This window comes from Emys orbicularis, chromosome 4 (genome assembly GCF_028017835.1).
Source record: "Emys orbicularis isolate rEmyOrb1 chromosome 4, rEmyOrb1.hap1, whole genome shotgun sequence".
NCBI classification, from domain to species: domain Eukaryota; kingdom Metazoa; phylum Chordata; order Testudines; family Emydidae; genus Emys; species Emys orbicularis.
Genome location: NC_088686.1, coordinates 94,047,546 through 94,072,500, shown reverse-complemented (window position 1 = coordinate 94,072,500; position 24,955 = coordinate 94,047,546). Strand labels below are relative to the sequence as shown.

At 41.0% G+C, this 24,955-nt stretch overlaps 1 protein-coding gene across 1 annotated transcript in view; it reads left to right on the top strand.

The window, feature by feature from the left end:
• Positions 1-24,955, top strand: part of DCDC1 (doublecortin domain containing 1) — a 382,673-nt gene that overhangs the window by 132,603 nt on the left and 225,115 nt on the right. The window contains exon 9 of the mRNA XM_065403326.1: positions 14,305-14,397. Coding sequence (XP_065259398.1) covers positions 14,305-14,397 — 93 coding nt within the window. The remainder of the gene's footprint in view (positions 1-14,304; positions 14,398-24,955) is intronic.

Genomic DNA, 24,955 nt, shown 5'->3' with positions numbered 1-24,955 from the left:
ATCGTCTGCTAACTTTGCCACCTCACTGTGAGAAAGAGACTGGGAAAGTCAGAGCAGACTGGAAAAGGGTAGGAGATGAGAGCTGCCAGAGACAGATGGTGATTCCTGGGAGAGGGCTGGTGGCAGGAGTTCAGCAAAGAGGGTCGGGGGGGGAGGGCGGCCGGAGCCCTGGGAGGAGGGCGGCGAGCCCCGGCGGGGGCTCGGCTCTCCCTCCCCCCCCGGCGGCCAGAGCGCCGGGGGCAGGGCGGCGAGCCCCGGCGGGGGCTCGGCTCTCCCCCTGGCGGCTAGAGCGCAGGGCGGCGAGCCCCGGCAGCCGGGGGGAGGGCGCGGGGGGGAGGGCGGCCAGAGCGCCGGGGGGAGGGCGGCGAGCCCGGCTGTGGCCCCGCTCTCCCCGGCGGCCCGAGCGCCACGCCGCCCCCCTCCAGGTGCCACCCCAAGCACCAGCTTGGTTGCCTGGTACGTGGAGCCGGCCCTGGCTGTCCTGGTACAGGGACCAAGGAGGACAAACAAAGAGTCCAGTGTGGCAAAGACACTGGGCTATGTTGAGAAGAAAGCCAGGTTTTAAGGACTACATTCACTGGCAGTGATATGGACTATCTTTTGGGACTTTTGTTATGGACATTTGCATTTGTTTTGTTTAATAAACTATGTTAATGGACTAGAGGATAAGCTGGCATGGAGTTACTGGGAACCCAAGAGAGAAACTGATGTGAAGGGCCACTTGCAGGCAGTGGTGGATTACTGACTCTGGCCAATCTGGTGCCCCTTGAAAAATCTCCCCCGGCTGCGGCCCCGGGGCTGGAGAAGCTCTCGCTCCCTGCCACGGTCCCGGGGCCACAATAGGAGCACAGAGCTTCTCCAGTCTCAGGATGGCAGTGGGGGGTGGTGAAAAGGAGCAAGTGGGGGGTGGGGCCATGAGGGAAGGGGTGGAATGGGGCAGGGTCATGAGCAGAATGGGGCAGAGCCACAGGGAAGGGGTGGAACGGGGCAGGGCCAGGGATGGAATGGGGTGGGGGAAGGGGCAGAATGGGGTGGGGCCGTGGAAAGAGCTGCAGGTGGAAGGGGTGGGGTGGGTCCGTGGTTCCAGCGTTGGGGCGCCCCCACTTGCTCCAGCCCGGGGCTCCAGGAGACCTTAATCCACCTCTGCTTGCAGGACTGTGACGAGGCCCTGAAGTGGTGCTTGGGAGGAGGCCACTTGCTTTACACACTTATAAAATAGCTTCCTATGAGATGGAGGTTTTAATAGATTGCAATGCAGAAGGGACCGTTGTGATTATCTAATCTGACCTCCTGTATAACACAGGCCATAGAATTTACCCAAAATAATTCGTAGAGCATATATTTTAGAAAACATCCAATCTTGATTTAAAAATTGTCAGTGAAGGAGAATTGTTATGGAGAAAAATTGTTCCAGTGATTAATTATCCTCACTGTTAAAAACTTATGCCTTATTTCCACTATAAATTTGACTAGCTTCAGCTTCCGGTCATTGTATTTTGTTATACCTTTCTGTGCTAGATTGAAGAGCCCATAATTAAATATTTATTCCTCAGGTAGATACTTACAGACTGTAATCAAGTCACCCCTTAGGCTCAAAGAGATCAATCACTATAAAACATGTTTACTAATCCTTGAATCATTCTCATGGCTCTTCTTTGAACCCTCTCCAGTTTATCAGCATCCTTCTTGAATGGTTGGCATCAGAACTGGACACAGTATTCCAGCATCAGTTGCACCAGTGCCCAATAGGGAGGTAAAATAACCGCTCCACTCCTATTCAAGATTCCCCAGCTTATGCATCCGAAGAGCTCATTAGGTCTTTTGGCCACAGCATCACACTGTGAGCTCATATTCAGCTGATTATCTACCATGACCCCCAATTTTTTTTCAGAGTCACTGCTTCCCATGATAGAGTCCCTCATCCTGTAAGTATGGCCTACATTTTTTGTTCCTAGATATATACATTTAGCCATATTAAAATGCACATTGTTGCTTCCACTCAATTTAAGAAATGATCAAGGTTGCTCTAAAATCAGGGACCTATCCTCTTAGTTATTTACCTCTCCCCCAATTTTTGTGTCATCTGATTCACTGTGTCTTGATAAGGATCATAGGTGGTCCTGCATTGTCTCTGGGCTAAAATTATTGTGTTGTAGCTTCTTTGCACCAATCAGAAAATGCAAAGGAGCTGTAATCTGATTTTAAACACCTAGCAGAGAATTAACCTGTTAGAGGAGAATCTGCTTGCTGGTGCATCTGTACCACTGGCAGGGCTTTGCCATTGCCTTCCTCCCTCCCAGAATATGGGGAATGTTGGCGATAGGGAGATGCCATGGGCGAGCAGAGCTCAGCTACGCCAATCCTTCGCTGATGGTGGTTCCATTAAAGGCCTGATGCTAGTGGTGCGACTTAGAGCAACCTAAGTACTTCCTCTAAATACTGCTGCATGGGTGCATACTAAGCCTCTGACAGTGTTTTTAAATAAAGTCTGGGTTTTTGTTACTGTTACTTTTAGGAGATTAATTTGCTATTACAATATATATTTCAGTTCTTCAATGGTCATTTTTACCAAATGGGTCTTCTGCTCTCAGAATCTTTTTCTACATTTTACTGGGCAAAAGAAGATACGCTAAAAAGACGTTTGTGCTGATATCAATAAACTGCTTCAACAAACCAGGCCTCAATGTGTTATTCAGCCCATTAATATGAGCTGAATGGCAGAGCTCTATGCCTCCTGACCCTGCCGTCCACCAGTATGGGGGATGGGTTGGAGACAGAAGTGAGCATTGCTGGAGAGTGGTGTACTCTGAAAATCCTGGGTCAGTGCCTAGAGAAGCCTTTCAGCCAACACAAGTTAGAGTAGCTTATGATGAAACTAGCCCTCAGCTGCTACCATGATCATGGAATGGAAAACGACCTTTCTTCCTACCTCCTTACTGAGCAGAACTCAGGCTTAGTTTAGGATCTGGTCCAGTTTTTATATATATTATTTTGATTGTATTTTTCTCTTTTAATTATACAAGACTCTTGTTTTTGTAATCAGAGTTTTACTTATAAACAGTGACATTTGATATTAAGGCTTCTACCAATACAATGTCAAAACTGAGAAAAACAATCTCTCTGTATACTGTAGATAATAAGGTAATCAAGAAATGTATCACAACCATAAATGTTAGTATATTTTAGTATTGTTGTCTCTGAATGCATTTGCTTGTGTCAATATTTGCAAAATAGTTCCCCCGCCCTTGAAAGGTTACACACATTATTGGGTAAATGCACACTATATAGAAGCAGCTTAATACTTTATGTATCTGTATGTATTTAGTTTGTTGAAAGTTACATTTTATATATATTGGTTGGGTATTTGCCAGATTGCTCCAGCTAACTGTTGGCCTTGCATGTACAATGAAAGAAAACAGAAGTAAGGAAACAGAGGTTAACAATGGACAAAGCGTAAATTCATAAGTGGCCTTGTAAATAATATGTAGCTAGTAGATAAAGAAATAGTAAGAAGAGTAATGTGTGACAAGCTTGCAACTGCAGTTTTGCCTACTAGCACACTTCGTAACTCATGGATAACTCATGATCTATACAGGGATTGGTTCATAAAATTAGTAAGCCAATCATAAAGCGTTTGATACAATGTAAAATGTAGTGAGCATGTGTTTGTTTTAGAATATATATATAATCTGATTTATAATTATGTCTTTTGGAGTTCCCTGATCACCTCAGGTGTAGTTTTATGAAATGCCAGTAAAGAAACATCATGGACTTGTTTGGATTCAAACTGAGTTTTTGGATTCCATAGAACTGGACGAGGTGTTCTGGATAAGCTGAGTGGAAAAGGTCTCAGAGGAAATCGCAACACTAACTAGTAACCTTAACCCTAATTCTGAAAATTTTTACATTCCATCCCATATTATAGATAATTAATGCCACATTATCAAACAGGGCTCAGTAGGTGAACTTGGAAATATGTGAAGGCATTTGTACAATCAAATAGTTGCATATCTTGTTCTATATTTGCAAATGCCCATTTGCTGTAAATATGTGGGCTTCTGCAGATGCATCCTTTTTCTCTCCTCTGAAACTATTTGAAGGGATTTGTGGGTCAGTCTTTTTGCTGAAATTAAATGTAATAAGTTCATGCTAATATTAATGATGATTTTTAATAGAAACAAAATGTTTTTTTTTTCCTTTTGGAGTTTTTTATGGTTCAAGGAATTTATTATGATGTTATGAGTAGTATTGTAGGTTTTCAGTAGTTTATAAATTTAACAGATTACTATTCAATCCCAGTATTTTTTGATACATTCATATGGGCTTGGTTTAGTGAAACATCCATCAAGCCTCTGCGCTTCATAGCCCATGCTAGTCCCCCAGTATGGACTTTGTCTGTCTTCCCTGATTCATGAGACAGGTGTTTCTGCTTCCTGTTGAGTTAGGCTCATTATAGCTGAGTTTTTCAGTCTCTTGATGTATCAATATGAGGAATATTTAAACAATTTAAAATTGAAAAAAGCTTAATTTTAAACTTATATTTATAAAAGAGGAATTTGGTTCTGTCAATTTGCAGAAACTTAAGTTTTGAATATAATGCTATTGAGATTCCCGTACAGAACAAAAACACTTACATACAGATTTATAATGTTTATAGTGCACGTAAAAATAGTTATTTTAGAATTAGGAACACTAGTTAATGTCAAAAATCCATTCATAATTTGTGGAGACTTTAGTAGTCACAATGAGCTATGGTGAAATAAGAAAATTGATCTAAATGGTAAATGCTTAGAACAATTTATTGATATGCATAACCTGATTATATTGAATACAGGTGCACCTACTAGATTTAATTCAGTGGATGGATCATTTTCTGTTTTGGATTTGGGATTTGGAACAAATAATAGAGCTAGTAAATGCAGCTGGGAAATTCATAAAGAAGACCGAAATGGGAAGTGATCACTTCTCTACGCTTATTGAGTACCAAGACCAAGGAAATGTCGAAAACACAAGAAGAGTCTCTTGCTGAAATTTTTGAAAAGCTGATTAGGGACATTTTCAAGATTCAATTTGATGAATATTTATGTAGCAACTGTACAAGTGACAACCTAGAAGAATTCTATAACAACATAATAAAAGGAATTATAGTAGCACTTGACCTGGCCATCAACAAAACATCAAATGGCCCCTGCCTTAGAAATCCAGTTTCCTGTTGGAATGAGGATTGCAAATAACAATGAATGAAAGAAATGAGGCATATTAGCAAGCAAGACACACAATTAATAGTAAAGGCTTAATTAATTTTATAAAATATATACTCATTTGTCTGGTGGCACAAAGGATTATCAGAAAGACAAAAAATGAAGTTGGAGAAATTTCTGTAGGAAATTGAACAAATATTCAGAACTTTCAGAAATATATAAGCAAATTCAAGAATTAATGGAATTCGAAGTAAAAGTAAATGTGTACCTGAACATATTGTAAACAATGAAATTGAGGTCTCTAACTTAGGAAAGGCAGACACTTTAGCAAAAGAATTCCAAAAGTCAGTAGTAATATGAATCAAAGCAGTGAGTTATATGAGTCGGGGGGAAAGGAGATTTATTGAGGAAAGCTGTGAACTATGAAATGGCTAGAGAGAATATACTCGTGATGTGTTAAACAAAAATTGTACTGTGCAGGAGCTTATTGCAGCCAATAGAACAAGGAAAAATATAGCACCAGGTAAAGATATCATAAGTAATTAAATGCTTCCACACTTGTCAGAAGGGAGTCTAAAGATTCTATTGTGGTTACATAATGATATATGGGGGTTTGGGGGGTGTAAGAGGACAAGGGGGAAGGGCTGCTGCCAATGGAATAGAAACAAGAATTGGTGATACTAATTAGGAAACCAGGCAAGGTACATACAAGACCTGATGCTTATAGGCCTATTGCTCTCACATCATGTGTGAGGAAAATATGATAAATGTAAGACTAGTGGAATACTTGGAGAAAAATGATATTATAAGTGAGATACAAAGTGGCTTCAGAAAAGGGAGATGTACAGTTGACCATATAGGGACTGGAAACAGAGGTACAAAAAAGCATAAGGACTAAGAACTTTATGATAGTAGTTTTCCTTGACATTGAAAAAGCATATGACATGCTATGGAGGGAAGGCCTCCTATATAAACTAGCTAAAATTGGAATAAAAGGGAGAATGTTTTGGTGGATCAGGGGCTTTTTAAGTGACAGAACTATATAAGTCAAAGTGGGAATAACTTTATTAAAAACCTACAAGCTTGCAAATGGAATTCCACAAGGAAGTATTGTCAGCCCTACTTTGTTTTCCGTTATGATAAATGACCTCTTGGAAAGTGTACAGACAGGAATAGGTATTTCCCCTTTTGCAGACAACTGTGCTATATGGACTAAGCATAAAAGACTTAAAGTAGCTGAGCAAAAGACAAATGAGACACTCCAGAGAATTTCCAAGTGGGAAAATGTTTGGGGATTTAAATGCTCATTTGCAAAAACTAAGGGCATGCTTTTAACCAGGAAGAAAATCAGGGAAGACTGGGACTTGTTTCTTTATGGTGAAAAAATTAAGATAGTTCAAAAATTTATGTTCCTACGATAATAATAAATGAATTGATAATACATTAACTTGGAAAGGTCACATAGATGATATCATAAAAATTGTAAAAGTAGAATTAAATTACTTAACAGTATAGCTGGATACAAATGGGATGCAGATAAGAAGGTATTGATGATATATATTGCATTGTTAAGTCCAGTTTTAGACTACAGATGACAAGCTTTTGGTTCAGCTTCAAAAACAGCTGTTAGAAACTTGGAACTGTTCCAGGCCCAAGCTCTACGATTGACATGTCGTGCAATGAGAACAACATCAATGTGTGCTGCAAATAGCCACTGGAGAAGCACCTATAAACCTAAGGATGGAACTATTAGATCTAGTCTTTTGGGCAAAGGTAAAAGGGAATAATGAAAATAGAAGTATGCAATGGATTTGTGAGGATTGCTGAGAAATTAATAGACAAAATTTGATGGATTGCCACAGACTTCCTCATACTATCAGGGAAAAAATGGGTCAAGGAGATATATATAAATGAAAAATTGAGAGAACTAAAAATTTTTAGTCATGGCAAATCAAATTACAGCTGGACAGTTATTTCTCCCATTTGTGGATTTGGAATAGTATGAAAAAAACCAAGGGAATGAAAATACTACACACTATGACCAATACAATTTCTGAATTAATTTATGAAAAATGGGGCTGGCTTTGTCAAGTCTATGCAAACGGATCAAAAGATGACAGCCCGGGTGGAGTGGGAACAGCCTTCTGTGATCCCAGTCCAGAAATCTAAAAGGCTACTGAATTATGTGACTATTCTAATGGCTGAACTAATAGGGATAATGTTGGTATTAGCCTGAGTATGAGATGTGTGACTAGTTGCAGCTGTAATTTTATTTGATGCCTTGTCAGGCATTATGACAATCAGATCAGGGACTTCAGGAAGAAAAAATGACACAAACAGTGAAATAATATTCCTAACTACGGAAATAATGCAAGCAGGTATCAGTGTAACAATAGTATGAATTATGGCACATATCAGCATACATGGAAATGAGGTGGCTGGCAAAGCAGCAAAACAAGCTCTAAAAAATGAGGAAGTGGATATTAAGATACCCTTAAGTAGACAAGTGTGGTCATGAAGGAGTTTGTGAAGGAATGCCAAGAACTACGGACTAAGGAAACAAAAGGATGAAGATTTTATGATGTATGCTCAAAAATCGAAGATAATACTATTCTACCTAGTCAGATACAAAAAGTAAAGTAGTCATTTTTATAGTGTTAGCAGCTTATTGTGCTTTAAATGATAAATTAAACTTATTAAAATACATAAAGATGGGTTGTGTAATGTGTGCAAAACCAAAGAAACTGTTGATCATGATCTGTGGCATTGTGGGCAATATTCTATGGAAAGAAAGTTATTTTATGGAAAATTGAGTCAGCTTGGATCAAAGATTTTTCCCTAAAGGGACTAGTGAGAATATCAGGAAAATGGAATAGTGCAAAAATTGTTGCATTTCCTTAAGGATACTAGACGAAGTGAAAGGACTTTTAAAAAAAAAATATGGCTAAAAGTGAATGAAGAAAATGGTGGTCATAGTTTCATATGATGTGCCAAAAAACAAATTCAAAGAAAGGATCTTCAAGGGAAGGACTTTGCAGTCAGTCCCTGGGATGAGGGAGGTCAGCAGGGACAAGCACAAAGTCCAGGGGGAGAGCCTGCCCCAGAGTAAGGAGTCTGGCAAGAAGGTAGTAGCGGTGTAGTCACAGGGAGTAAGTAAGCTTCCATGGTAAATCCAGAAACCAGCAAGAGAAAATAGAGAGACTTGGTAGAAAGGAGCCCAGGGAAATAGCAACAGGACCTGGATTGCTGGTTGTAGGGTCCCTGGGCTGGAACCCAGCTTAGCAGGTGGGCCCATGTTGCCCTACCAGCCATTGGTATAATGGCATAGAGCCTCAAATTGGGGCTGAACACTATCTGGAGATGGCATTTGGACAGTTGTCCTTTTGTCCTTCATAACCACGGTAGGGGTGGACTAAAGGGTGACCTAGCTGGAGGGCCAACTTACCAGAAGAAAGACTATAGCAAAGTGAGCAATGAAGAGCAAGGGGGCACCCTATGCAGCGAAAACTACATTCCCAGACCTAGATGCAAGGAGGCTCACTAGTGGTCAGTAAGAACCTCATTACACTATGCTCTTGCAAACACGCACGTGTGAGTAACTGTACTGATCCAAGTACGTGTGCTTACTTGTGGAATGTACTGAATTCAATACGTGTGCTTACTTGTGGAATGTATATCGTTTGTTTGCAGGATTGGGGCCTATGGTCCTGTAAATTATCAGGCTAGAACACTAACATTTTTTGGAAGCTATACTGTTGGAGATCAAGGAATCAAGCTTAACTATTGCAGCTTGAACTACAATAATGCTGCACTTCTAGTTTTTTCCCAAATCTGAATTGAGATGATTTAGTTACTACTCTTTCGTAATCTTTTAATTATTACAAGAAACACAGAATATCATAAAGTTCAAAGCTTACTTATATACTACTATTAAATGACTAAATATAGTTATCTATAGCGCATATGTTGAGTAACTATAGTTATCAAACATAATTGGTTAATTGCTTTAATTATTCATATTCAGATAAAATCAAGTTATTAAATATTTTGTCATCACAATTTCTATTGTCGTTTTCTTCTTTATAAAGTGAAAATAATTATATAAAGAATATTAATAAAGATTTCAGCAGTTCAAGCAAACTTGTAATGTCTTTAACAGAAGTATATTTACAAAAATAAGGTCTTTTCCAGGACAGCCATAATGTAGAATTGTGCAATAGTTATGGTATGGTTTTTCTGCAACAACTAGCAGCTACTTCTCTTTTTCCATACATAAATGGCAGCCAGCAATAGCTAGAAACAAAAGATCCCTCTCCCACTCTCTGAATACAGTGACATTCATTCTCAGAGAAGCAGGGGCAGCTTTTTGAAAGCAGACTTCTTCAGCCCAACAATAACACACAATGAGTTATTGACTTGTTTATATATGGAGCTCTTTTCAGTAACTAACTCTGACTCCCCACAGTCTGGACAAATGATTGATTTCGTTGTTAGAAAAAGAGAGAGCTCTTGCACTAAACTCTGTAGTGCAAACTACTTTTCCCCCATTTGTTCCCCTACTGAATAGGACCTTATTAAAATGCACTTTCCAAAAAATACCTGCAGCTGGCCTTTATAAGCATGTTTTGTATATATAAATAAGTAATTTGTCCCACTCTTTTGTATAGTAATAGGCCATCGGGTAATCTTGTCAATATATATATCTGAAGGCTGATTGCCACAGTTTTTATGTTAAATTGTATTATTTATATTTATCTGCATATAAAACATAATTCAGATTGTTTATTTGAACAGTAGTTATGTGCTAATTGGTTACAATGTTAATATTTTAAAATTACTGGGCATAAGTTTTTCTTATGGTGAGATCTTGAGACTATAAATTGGTTATATGCTCTACATGCAGGTTAATTAGATATTTTATAATATTTGAGCAAACTATGAAAATTTAGTTAAAACTCTTTTGTATTTTGAATATATAATTATTGATCCATTTGTTATCTCATAACTATAATTATAAAATGTCCAGCCATACATTCTGTTATATTCTATCGCTCAAAACACAAACATTTTCCATTAATTCTTTATGTCCATCTGTTGAAAGGAAAATTGATTAATCCACCCTTTTATTATCTTTCAAGGGTTTTTATTTTGTTATCTGTAAAAAAGTTGGCTTTCTTAGGTCCTACTTAATCATTATGACATATTTTAAATGTAAACAAGCATTTGGTATCTTCTTTCTTTAAAATGTTTATATGCAGCACCTAAAAGGTAGGTTTGTACAGCTGCTATGCTGGAGGAACAATTTCTGTGTGATCAGAAAGCATAGCTCACTTTATGCTATACTGAACTCTATGCTTTGCTAGCTGCATACCCTCCATGGGAGGTTAAGAACCCATTCTCCTCAATAATTTGTGGAGAAATTATGTCTGGGATGCATCTTACAAAGAAACAAGGAAAAGATTATAAGAATTTATTAAAAGTGAACATATTTGTAAAATAGTCACAACTAGCCTTTAATTGCACATTAGGCCTGATTCGCCATGGGGTTGCATCTATGTATTCAGTTACACTTGTGCAAAGTGAATGTAAAATATTACCAGATCAGAATGATAGCATTTTAATACAGCATTGCATATACTCTGCAAAGTAGTAAATAATTACACAAGATACAAGGTGGCAGAAAATTATGTCCATTGTATTGTATTTTTAAAGCATTTCCCACATGATTTTAAGAAAGGCTAGATTGCATATTCACCCAGATGCTTAAAGTTTTCAGAAAATTTAGGGAGACTGACCAATGTCCATCAAATTTGCTGATTTTGGTACTTTTACTCTCTGTCTTACTAGTTGCTTTTTACTTTTTTCCTTGTTTTGTATTCGTTCCATCATCTTTGTGCTCTCTTTCCCTGTACTTCTTTTCTTTCATTCTTTCTCCTTCATTTTTTGTCCAAATACATTTTTTCAATTCTTCATACCTTAACTATTTTTTCTCTTAATTTAATTTCTTTTCTTTTCCATCTTCTGGTTCTTTTATTATACTCTTCTTTGCTGTCTCTTCTTTTCTTTTGGTTTTGGCTACTTTCTATTTCTTTCCCTCTCAATTCTGAATTCCTTCTTTTCTTTTCTCTCTTTTCTCACTGTTTTCAGTTTCTCTTTTCTGTCCCTCTCTCTAAGCTTTCTTAAATCCTTTATTAAAAATAACAAACTACCATGCTGTTATTTGTGTAAGAATTCAGATATCATAAAATGAAGAGAGAAAATTAGCACAGGTATATGTACAGAGTTGAGGTCATATAATTTCTCACTGCATGTCACAGATGAATGAAAGAAGAAATCCTATTCCAATGACACAATTATGCGTGGCCCCTGTCTATTCTAGACATCCAGGTTAACACCAATTCACCTCCACCTGGGTTATCAATGCTGGGAGCCTAGTGCAGATGAGACATCGGCAACATGTCACCTAATCCTGATCAGTGTCAGTCTGCCTGTCATAATGCATAAAATGATGACAGCAGCTGGAGATCCATGTACATTAATGCTACCAATCTTGCTGACCTGGGTGGAACTGAACTAAAATTAGTGGACAATGTTTTAAAAGTCCCTAGTGTAAACAGGCTCTTTGAGGCAGGAAGCCCAAAGAAATATAATTCCCCTTCCCCAGTTCAGTGAAAGGTCCTCCACATGAACATTAGTAATCAGTCTCGTATGGGTTGTGAAAGGACATGCCTAAGCAGAAGGAGATGGGCAAGGGAAGAGCCACTTTTGTGCCATCACCCGTCTGTAAGCCCATTAGGAATTTCCTGCAGAAATTAGTGCGTACTCTGTTATCTATAGGGTCTTGCTCTATGCCATCAACCCACTTTGGGTTATGGATCAGGAGACCATGACAGCATGTCTCTTGAGTGAGTTTTGCTGGCAAGGGGGAAGGGCTGGTTCTCTACATGGGTTCCCTGGCACATTTTGGATGCCCCAAGATCCACAGGATTTCCCTGTGAATCTTGCGATATCCACACATATGAAGCGTTGCCTCATTTTTGGATCTGAAAACCATGGGCCACAACCTCGGCTGGAGTAAATTGGTTTAGTTCCATGGAAGTCAATGGATCAATACTGACTTATTCTGGTAGAGCTATGTAGATCCAGCTCTATATCTCTACCTCCGTAGGAACTCTCTGAACTGCAACTTGTAGAGCTTCTTGGTTTTTGTCACTCCCATATTTAGTACATGTATAATACTTGATGATACATGGATTTACTGTGAATGGTGCCCAGGTTTAGCATTGAAGGGGAAACTGTCTTCCTAACTTTTAACTGGCACGCCAACATTTTGAAGTGTTTCTAATCTTTGAAAGACATATGTAGTTAAGTCTCTTGGACAAAATTGTTCTGTTGGACAAATTATATGTCTCTTTAATCTTATTGGAAGGCACCCACCTGTTGTCTGTCTGAAATGATGCCTAATATACAAAACATTTTTCAAACAGCAGGCACTTTGACTCTGTGGTGATGGGCATAATGTAAGAACCTGAACAGAACAGAAAAAGATTTCATGCAGTTTGAACAAGTGAGACCTGTAATGTGTCTTTCATTTAAATTATGCCAAATGCAGAGATGCGCTAGGCATAAATGACAGGAGAATTGCGCCCTAAAAGAAAAAATGGGCATATTATCATTATGTCTGGATACTTGAAGGAGACGCTATTAACGTTGCATAATTTTTCAAAGTGAAAATGCTCTCTCTTGATTCAACTTTTGCTTTACATATTTCTTATTTGATTTCTATTTGTGAACAGTATTGCAAAATGTATTTAAATGTTATATTTATGAACAACACAGCAAGAGTTTGAAAACATTCAAATGTTTGTGTCTTACATTTTCTTAATAATGGCATGGAGCTTTGTCTTACTACGGTACTCATATTCTTTTTGGGTTTCCAAGCATTTACTCTGTTGTATTCAGAAAGCTACAAGGGCGTCTACAATGTGTTTTATCGTGTGAAAGATAGCATTTTGTGTGCAGTTAATTGTGCTGGTGCCCATTGTGGATTGCAAGAATAAAACCTTGGCTTTATGGTGAAAAGCTTTTGGCTGAAATGTCACTATACTTTATCATTAATCAACCTTAACTTGTACAGTTGCCTAAATAGTTACCCACTCACCCTCAGTCCTTTCAGTCTTACTGTCAGCTATGCTCTGTGACGCCAATGGGTGCACTAGTACCCAGTCATCTGACAATGTGGCCTAGCAGTAGCAAGTTCCCAGCATATACTTTTCCTGTGCAGAGACTTGGACTCTGTGTGTGTGGCTGTAAGGCTTATTCCAAGATGTGTAGTCACAATTCCACCCAAAGTGTGGGACAGTGGGTAAAATCCTGGTTCCATTGTAATCAATAGCAAAGCTTCCATTGGTTTCAGTGGGACAGGATTTTACCCAGTAAGTTCTCACAACTGATAACCTGAGAGGGTCAAAAGTAAAGGTGGTGCACTTGCACCATTTGTTTGGAATCTGCTCCTGCAGAGGGGACAGTGGCTCTGTCCAAGCTTTGTGGTCCTCATACAGTGATCCCAGAGTGGGGCAAGGGCTGAGAAATCTCATCAGAAGACTATTTCATCAGGGGAAATGTGGTGTTGGGGCCACTTCTCTCTTAGCATCACCGTGGAGAGGTAACAGCAGACCCCACTCACAGAGCTAGAATTTGTGATTCTATATAGTATAGTGAATGACTATATAGTAGTGAATGACTAATAAGTATTAGGTACCACAACTTATTTTATTATTGTCTATATTAGATATATCTTAAAAACTGTTTGCCAACTTCAAAATAACTATAAGATAAAAATTAAAAATTTCATATATTCAAAGTTAGGTTATTCATTCTAAAGGGTGAGTTTTTTCATATATATATTCTAAATTGAAACTGTCCCTAGAATGTTGATAAAAACTGTATTTTCAAATTGCCATAGAATAAATATTCTGTGAATGAGTTTGTGTATGAATGATTGTATCACAAAGTTCTATTAAAATGTTTTCACTGTTGTAAATATGGGTTGTAAACAAAAGCATTTTATGCATATTTCAAGAAATGATTTTAAATTTTTCAGATGGATTTTGCCATTGATGGTCAGAGAGGGGAAATCACAGAAAAAGGCATTCTTTCAATGACAACAGAGGAATTATATTTAGAGCAAGAAAAGGTAAGTGAATAATATCAGTTAAATATTGTGATAAATCTGGAAAAACATTTCAAAGACAGTGAGAGCTATTATTTATATTTGAATATAAAACTGATTTTAATCCCTGCATATAACTAAAAGAGGAGGGTTTTTTAAAATAATCTGCTACGTATTGATTTAGTAGAAGGCATTTATAATATATACTGATTACCCATGTACACATGGTGAGTTCAGATTTCCTAACCTCAAAATGTACTACTGCGTTTTCCTGTTAAAGCAAGCAGTGTTATGATATCAAAACACAGATGGAATACTCCTGCTTGGCTACATATTGAATAAGAATTAATGTCTTAGGCCTGGTCTACACTAGGCGTTTATGTCGAATTTAGCGCCGTTACATCGAATTAACCCTGCACCCGTCCACACCACGAGGCTATTTAGTTCGACATAGAGGTCTCTTAAATTCGACTTCTGTACTCCTCCCCAACGAGGGGAGTAGCGCTAAATTCGACATGGCCATATCGAATTAGGCTTGGTGTGGATGGAAATCGACGGTAATAGCTCCGGGAGCTATCCCACAGTGCACCACTCTGTTGACGCTCTGGACAGCAGTCCGAGCTCGGATGCTCTGACCAGCCACACAGGAAAAGCCCTGGGAAAATTTGAATTCCTTTTCCTGTCTGGGCAGTTTGAATCTCATTTCCTGTTTGGACATCGTGGCGAGCTCAGCAGCACTGGCAACGATGCAGAGCTCTCCAGCAGAGATGGCCGTGCAATCCCAGAATAGAAAGAGGGCCCCAGCATGGACTGATCGGGAAGTCTTGGATCTGATCGCTGTGTGGGGCGATGAGTCCGTGCTTTCCGAGCTGCGCTCCAAAAGACGGAACGCAAAGATCTATGAGAAGATCTCTAAAGCCATGGCAGAGAGAGGATACAGCCGGGATGCAACGCAGTGCCGCGTGAAAATCAAGGAGCTGAGACAAGGCTACCAGAAGACCAAAGAGGCAAACGGACGCTCCGGATCCCAGCCCCAGACATCCCGTTTCTACGAGGCACTGCATTCCATCCTAGGTGCGGCCGCCACCACTACCCCACCACTGACCGTGGACTCTGAGGATGGGATATTGTCCAAGGCCGGTTCCTCGGACATGTTAGCGGACGGGGAAGATGAGGAAGGAGATGAGGAGGACGAGGCAGTCGACAGCGCTTACCAAGCTGATTTCCCCGACAGCCAGGAGCTCTTCATCACCCTTACAGAGATCCGCTACCTACCCTCCCCAGCATTTAACCCGGACACAGATTCAGGGGAAGGATCAAGCAGTAAGTGTTTTAAACATCTAAACATTTATTTTTAACAAAACTGGAATATTAAGAATAAGAACAATGTGTTCTTCATGATTTCTTTACCCTGGGCGTTTAAGTATTCAGTTCCAACTATTTAAAAAAAATCTAACAGTGTCCGGTTGTGCATGATTCTGCTGCCCAAGCTGCTCCACTCTTTAGTCCCTGCCACTGCAGCTATATTAAAATGCGGTCTATATGTCCGGGGATAGAGCTGAAATCCTCCACGGACATCTCGAGGAAGCTCTCCTGGAGGTAATGGGAAAGCCTGTTCATCAGGTTCCTGGGGAGAGCGGCCTTATTGGGTCCTCCGAAGTAGGAGACGTTCCCGCGCCAGGAGATCCTCAAGTACTCCGGGATCATTGCCTTGCACAGCATGGCGGCATAGGGCCCTGGTCTTTGCAGGCTTTCCCGAAGCATCCTTTCCTTATCGCTGTCCGAGATCCTCATTATTGTTATGTCGCTCATGATGACCTGCTTTAAATTAGGTAGGGGACTGTTAGTATTGGGACTGCTTGCAAGTTCCTTTACAGAACTGTAACCGCCGGTTTACAGCCATGCGGTGGAGGCGGGAGAGGGGCAGCATACAGGGATCTTTCCCTGGGACATCCGCGAGGGGGTGGGACAGGGCCAGAGTTCATGCTTGGCCGATTGCTGGCAGCAGAGACTGGCATTGCTTTCAATGTGAAAGGAGGCCAGTGGTACTACTAAAGTTTTAAGCAGCCACAAGTCTACGGCTTACCATGTCTGCCTGCTACAGAAATTCCGGTGTCCTGCCCCGCTTCCCAGATCGGCAGTGCAAGACCCCAGGCACTGAAGGCGAGGTCCGAAAATTTGACCTTGTCCTGAGTGCGCATGTGATAGGTGCGGTGCATGGGCTTGTTCACAGAGAAAGACTATGTTATTTGTTCACAACTACATTTCTGTTTCGGAGGAATTCACTACCTTTTTCTCATTCCCACAGCCACATCTGCGACTGTCTCCCAACCCAGCCTGGCATCACACTCCCAGAGGCTAGCGCAGATTAGGCGGAGGAAGAAGAAGACGCGAGAGGACATGTTCTCAGAACTAATGGGCTGCTCCCGAGCCCAGGCAGCACAGCAGAACCATTGGAGGGAGAATTTGTCCCAAATGCACCGGACACACATGGAACGTGAGGAGAGGTGGCGGCAGGAAGACCAGCAGGCGACTCAAACGCTGCTTGGACTTCTGAGGGAGCCAACGGACACGCTCCGGCGCCTTGTTGATGTTCTGCAGGAACGGAGGCAGGAGGACAGAGCCCCGCTGCAGTCTATCAGTAACCGCCCTCCCCCGCCACCAAGTCCCATACCCCCCTCGCCCAAAGTCCAAAGAAGGAGGGGCGGCAGAGTCCGTGAAAACTCTCACTCGACCCCTGCAGACTGCTCAAGCACCAGAAGGCTGTCATTCCCCAAAATTTGAAAAGTCCTTTCCTGCCCGCCTCACCCAAGCCCCCGTCCAAGTTTCACCCCCCAGTTTCATTTGTGGTTGTTAATAAAAAATACGTTTCTGTTCATTTCTGTTTCCATCATGTTCTTTTGTGGGAGAGTCTGTCTCAAGGGGGGGAAGGGGCTTGGTAATTGGACAGGACAGTCACCTTTAGCAGGGTACAGAGGCGGGGGCAGGTCCAGAAGCAGGGCACATACACAGTGCAGTGACTAGTTACCCTGGTCAGTCTGGGAGGTGGTTTTCATGTTCTGTGCGTGGGGGGGGGGGGTTGCTCTGTGACTTTGTGGCGGGGGAGGGCAGTTACAGATCTTATGCAGCGGTCCTTGTCCTGGATCACAGAGCCACGCAGCAGGGGATCTGTAACCCTCCTCCCCCTCCCATAAAGTCACATAGCCCCCACATACACGCAGTCCCGCTCAGGAGGGCTGGCAGGCTCTGTTGAAACAACCAGTCCGCCACTGCGAATCCTGTCATTCCTGGAGTTTAGAAGCATCATTTGCATCAGTACACTACACCCGCTCCCCACCACAGTCTGCATCCCAGGTTTAAAACATTCCCGCGAAAACAGTAATAAAGACAACGGTGTTCATTAACAAAATAAAACTGATTTTATTTTTTTGGAAGGAGGTGGAGGGGGTCTGTAACTGGAGAGGATAGTCAACATTAACTGGGTAAAGAAACGGGGGCAGGTTCAGCTTCTCTGTACAGAAACTTAAAAGTCACTGGTTACCCTGCTCACTGTGGAACCTAGCTTTCAAAGCCTCCCGGATGCACAGCGCGTCCCGCTGGGCTCTTCTAATCGCCCGGCTGTCTGGCTGGGCGTAATCAGATGCCAGGCTATTTGCCTCAACCTCCCACCCCGCCATAAAGGTCTCCCCCTTGCTCTCACAGAGATTGTGGAGCACACAGCAAGCTGCTATAACAATGGGGATATTGGTTTCGCTGAGATCACAGCGAGTCAGTAAGCTTCTCCATCTCCCCTTGAGACGGCCAAAAGCACACTCCACCACCATTCTGCACTTGCTCAGCCAGTAGTTGAACAGTTCTTTTTCAGTGTCCAGGGCGCCAGTATAGGGTTTCATGAGCCAGGGCATTAGCGGGTAGGCTGGGTCCCCAAGGATCACTGTAGGCATCTCCACATCCCCAAGACTTATTTTGTGGTCCGGGAAGTAAATACCTTCCTGCAGCCGTCTAAACAGACCAGAGTTCCTGAAGACGCGAGCGTCATGAACCTTGCCCGGCCATCCGACGTTGATGTTTGTAAAACGTCCCCGATGGTCCACCAGTGCTTGCAGCACCATTGAAAAGTAGCCCTTTCTGTTAATGTACTGGCTGGCCTGGTGCTCCGGTCCCAGGATAGGGATGTGAGTTCCATCTATAGCCCCACCGCAGTTTGGGAATCCCATCGCGGCGAAGCCATCTATGATGACCTCCACGTTTCCCAGGGTCACTACCTTTGAGAGCAGTACCTTAACCATTGCGTTGGCTACTTGCATCACAACAACCCCCACGGTAGATTTGCCCACGCCAAAGTGGTTCGCGACAGACCGGTAGCTGTCCGGCGTTGCAAGCTTCCAGAGGGCTATGGCCACTCGCTTCTGGACAGTCAGGGCTGCTCGCATCCGGGTGTCATTGCGCTTCAGGGCAGGGGACAGCAACTCACAAAGTTCCAGGATAGTCCCCTTCCGCATGCGAAAGTTTCGCAGCCACTGGGATTCGTCCCAGACCTGCAGCACTATGCGGTCCCACCAGTCCGTGCTTGTTTCCCGTGCCCAGAATCGCCGTTCCACAACATCCACATGACCCATTGTCACCGTGATGTCCTCGGCGCTGGGTCCCGTGCTTTCTGACAGGCCTGTGCTACTCTCAGACTTCAGGCCCTCACCGCGGTGCCGTAGCCTCCTCGCCTGGTTTATCTGCATCTGCCTCTGGGAAAGGTGGATGATAACCTGCGAGGCGTTGACAACGGCCACAACTGCAGCGATGGTCGCAGCGGGATCCATGCTCGCAGTGCTGTGGCGTCCGCGCTGGCACTGACCGGAAAATTGCGCGAACTGATTTCCCGCCGGCGCTTTCAGGGAGGGAGGGAGGGTGGTAGTGACGGACGGATGACGACAGTTACCCAAATGCACCCTCGACCCTTTATTTTTACCCAGAAGGCATTGGCGGCTCGACCCAGAATTCCAATGGGCAGCGGGGACTGCGGGAACTGTGGGATAGCTGCCCACAGTGCACCGCTTCCAATGTCGACGCTTTCCCCGTTAGTGTGGACTCACAAAGTCGAATTACTGTCCTTAGTGTGGACACACACGTTCGACTTTGCAATATCGATTCTACATTTTCGATTTAAGAGAAATCGAACTACCCTCGTAGTGTAGACATACCCTTAGTCTCCTTTCGGTGGGCTGAGCTCTGCTGTTCTTCAAGTTTCTAAGACAAAATCCCCAATGATGGCAGCATGAATATGATCCTGTTTTATATTTCACCTCCCTCTGTACAAAGACTTAGTTATTTTAGGTTAACTCTCTTATCAGAAATAAATTGATAATGTGGAAACTGGACAGGACAAGGAGTTCTTGAATTAGTTGGGATAAAGCTAGAAGATGGATTAAAACCAAATGAGGCCCTAAATTACACATAGTCTCCAGAAATCATGTTCTTGGCAGTATCTCATATTAATGCATGTACAGGAGCACCTATTCTGGCCTAATCCTTTTGCCACCCTGTAATCTCCATATTGGCTAAAATAGCTGGGTATTGATAAATATGTTAGGCCTATGTCTGTGACTTCTTCCCTTATAAAAGCAACAGCAGTTAGCTATATAAATTGAATTCCTCATGGGATCTGAGTTGGGAATCATTTTAACTATAAACCAAAGGAATTTGGCTGTATTATATTGAATAATCCTCAGCTGATTGATTCAACAGAAAATACTTCTTTCGATTCAGTGAACCACCTCATTTGCATTTAAGGTAGGCACAAAAGAGGATGATAAATATAGGAAATGTTGCAAAGCCCCTGGTTCATTGATGCATATAGTCTGGGTCTGCCCTAAGGTGACATGCGTTTGGAGAGATGTGCGTGACAGAACATATTTTATTTAAATTTGGATGTTCCTTTAACATCTGAAACTTTCAAACAGTACTAGGACTTACATAGCTAAAATTAGACCTTAGAAATCTTTCAAAATTCTGGTTCCCATGGACTGTTTCTGTATGCAAATAGTTTATCTTGGAAAAGTGGAAACCTTGTCCGTCTCCAAAGATTGAAGACTCATGTAATAACTTATTTGAAATGGTAGCCCTTGAAAGACTCATGCACATACGATGGCAGGAACACACAAAACTTCAGGACACAGGAGCTCTTTTGTCTAATCATTTTGACTAATCATTACTTTTCTTTATTCAGCATTGAAAATTTGTAGTTTACTCACCATTTGTACTATTTGCTTTTTTTAATCCATAACCAACCAATTTAATATACTGTGTGCATTGGCCCCAATCCTAAACTCCTTACTTAGGCAAAAGTCCTAGGACTATCTCTGGAGATTGAACCAGTAGCTCCCTCTGGAGTTAAATAAATTTCGGTGGACATACTAATTCTATCTCTGCCTGCTGAAAGGCATGCACTGAATGACAAAACATTTATATCCTCATCCCTTATTAGAAATGATCCTAAGGGACCAACCAATTTCTTAATTCTTAGCACCCAAGACAAACAGAATTTACTGCTCCTTCACAAAAATGCTACCTAGAAGTTTCTCTTACAAGCCTATGGTTTTCTTTGATACGATGGAAGCACATGGCAATAAAAGGAAACACAAAGTTGATATAGATATAGATATTTGTTTAAATCACACATACTTTTTAATTATAGGAGTCTAGCGTATAGGTATATGTTACAGAGTTCATTTACAGACACTACAAATTTACATTCAAACTACACGTGAAAATCAGTTAGTTATAATTTAAGGATGAAAAATAACGTGAAACAATTGATCAGATTCTCTATTCTGCTCCTGTGGGAGGGAGGGCAGGAGGGTGTCTGTGTGTGTTAAACATTTATTTAGGAAGTTTTAACAGGTTTATAAATCCTTGCCATGTAAGAGAGACAAAACAATAATCTCCCCACATGAAGAGTACCTGAGTGATACAGGCCACTAAAGAGGCTCGATACTACCCTTTTCCCTAGCTTCTAGTGTAGGAAAGGAAGTGAGTCCAGTGTGCCCATCTGCTTCAGCTGTATTTGTATTCTGGAACAGTCCCTGGGCACAAACAGAGGTGGCTTAAAGGTGCCTTTTCTCCTGCCCCCCCCCCCCCCAGCAGACTTGCAACAAACACAGCTTCCCCAGACCAGCGAATCTAGGTCAATGTGTTTTGTCTTTTGGGTTTTTTTAAGCAAATCAGTCCTAGATTCTCTCTGTCTTATTCCTCTCTATTCCATGCAGAACACAGGGTCTTCACCATTGCATCCATCTCTGCTGCTTGCCTCCTGCAGTCTTAGCTACTTCCCATATCATTTTGATAACTTTCAGTTCTGCTTCTGTTGTGTGCATCCATGTTATCCTTGCTCGGTGGGTTACAGTGCAATGGCTGTCTTGTTATGTTCTTCTGGTCTTTCCTCCATGTACATGCTAGCCCTCTCCATTTTGGTTCTGTAGTTTCCTGTCCTATCAGTTTCTGTTTTGTCCTCCTTCAGAGTTCTTCATTTGTGGTTTGTTTGTTTTTCTGACAATCTGATACTGAGGATTTGTCTAAGGCAGCTCTTTATGGAAACTTGGAGTCTAGATAGTCCGGTCAATAAGAATCAATCCTAGATTGATGGAATTATCAATATTACATATGATCATAATAGAGTAGCTTTAAAGTTATTTGCTACTAATTTGAATGCCTTATACACCTCTACCCCGATATAACACGACCCGATATAACACAAATTCGGATATAACGCGGTAAAGCAGTGCTCCAGGGGGGCGGGGCTGCGCACTCCGGCGGATCAAAGCAAGTTCGATAAAACACGGTTTCACCTATAACGCGGTAAGATTTTTTGGCTCCCGAGGACAGCGTTATATCGGGGTAGAGGTGTATTCCTTAGGGACTTAATTATAATTCCATATTAATTGATGCATATTTATTTTAAATGTTATCTGTATTTTATAAATAATTGTATTCCACCAATAAAGGTTTCAGCCAAGTTTAATCATAATTAAAATTTTTGTATCACATTTGCAAACATATTAATTCTTATCAGTCATATTATGTAAAAAGTAGATGTGCAGAGCCAGTCAAAAAACAGAGCTATTTTCTGATTATTCATTTACAGTTGAATTGCACTGTTGTGTTAAATAGTGGCCTGATCCTGTCTCTCATACACAAGTAATTTTTATTTACAATAGTAGTGCCATTGAAGTCAATAGTATTATTTGTGTGATTAAGATTTGCAGAATAGGGCCCTATCAGTCTATGATAACATCACTAGATAACATAACTATGGTGCACCATCACAGATTTATCCTCAGAATTTCTCTTTTCCTACGAACCAGTTTAATACGCCATTCTCATTTTGAAACAAAAATATTTTCAATACTATAAATCTTGAATCTCTTTCCTTACTATTGTTGCTTCCCAACATCTTTTTTTTCTAACACCTCTCTTGTGGGGCATGATTCTGGAAGGTGCTGATTATCTAGGGCCAGATTATGAAAGGTATTTATGTGCCTGATGATGCAGATAGGCACCTTTCAGAAGTGATAGCATACTTGACTCCTATCTGTATCTTTAGGTGCCTAAATACCTTTAAAAATTTGGCCTTTATCTCCAACAGATTTTAGTGGGAGCTGAGATGCTGAGAACTTCGAGGTGCTTGGTACTTTGCAGAATTGGATCCTTAGTTTTAAAAAAATAACAATTCCTTTATAATACTTAATGTCACTTTTTAGACCTAGTTTAGAAACACATTAAGGATGCTGGACCCAGACCCTTAGATAATATAGATCCACTGAAGTCGTCAGAGCTTGGCTGATGTACATCAGCTGAAAACTTGGTCTGTTAAATCTAAGCTGATATTGCTATTTTTGTGTGTCTTCTACCCTTTGTGGGGATTTCAATTGACAGGTTTATGTGAAGTAGCTTAGAGCACTTCCTGATAATGTGTGGACTGTGAGTTGTATAGCATTTCAGCTGACATTAGTATTAAGGGGAACAGGAGAAACAGGAGGCAGTATGAATAATAAGATGACTTTTATATACATTTATAGTAAAAATAAAGCTTAGAGTTTTTTTTGTTCTGACTTCACAGGAGCACCTTTAAATGTTAAAGGTATAAAGTATATGATTTAGAGGTATGAATAAAACCTACGTATTCTGTATAAGTATATCCAGTATAGGAGCTTTGCAAAGTATCATGAACATTTATAAACCAAGGCTCAAAAAGCTACACATGCACCCTTCATCATGATGAGTTCAGCTAACAAGCGGGGGTGGGAAATATTTGATTATTGCACCAAAAAAGATTACTCTCCTTCACTGAGTTGAATTTTGCAAGGCTACAGTACCCAGCTCCACTGAAGTCAGTGCAGCTACACTGATTTACACCAACTGAGGACCTGACCCTATATTTTTAATAGGAGAAATAGCTGGTTTCCCTATTTCCATACACTTTTTCTTGAAGCAATCTGCTCACTTACCGTAGACCCACCCAAATCCTGTACTAGTGTCACTTCCTTGTCGAGTTTTCCTGGAGAATGAGGAGTAAAATGTGTAGGCTTTCTGCAGCACAATGAGAGTGTGCATTTTTTCAACTTATGCGTACGTAAGCCTTCTTTTGTGAAGAGGACTCATAGGGTCAGATAATGTTTAAAGGGAAAGGCTTTATGTCTCTCAGGCCTGCATGTTTCCACATGGATGCATCCACACACACACAGATTGAATTATGAACAGACCTATTAATGCTGGGATCACAAAAGGTCAAGTTTTGTCTTCTTTTACCTCTATTCAGAATTGCTTTTGAAAAGGGGGAAAAAGGATTTGCAGAAAAAAGATTCATGATGAAGAATTTTACAGGTCTTTCTCCATTCCCCCTCCCCCCCCACACACACCCCTTTTAGCAACATCTGGGAATTGAAAAAAATTCTTACTATGTAAAATAGTTCAGGGGTATTGTATTACTAGATTTTAATATAACTCTCCTAGGTCACATGTAGGGTTACCTTTTGGGATAGCCTGTTACCTAACAACAAAAGGAACTTCTGTAAAAATTTCCTGGTACTAAAATGTAAATAAAGTTTATCTGAAGAAACATCCTAAAATTTCCAACAAAAGAATTATGGGTATTTTTTTTTCTGATAACAGTGGATGGCCAAATCCTGAAATATTTACACCATCAATACCCCCAAAACTGAGTGATAAAGTTACATTAATAGCTTGAGCATTTTCAGATTATTATTTTAATATGTTATTTTTAAAAATTGCATGTAAAAGTGGATTTCTATATACGGCATATGAAGAGAATCTACTTCATAGGTGAGTCTGAAATGTCAGGCTCTATACACATTAAAGGGTTTTGATGATATCAGGGTAACTGTGAAAATATAGCATTGGAACACATTTATTAGAAAGTGTTCTAACAGTCCTCACCCTAAGTAACATTTACATTATATAACGCAATACCATTGCAGTAGGAAAATCAACTAAATAATCTGGCTGAGTTATGTCTTGACTTCCACATCCTGCAGTGAGCTGTGCAGAATCTTAAAATGTGTCTTTAAGATTT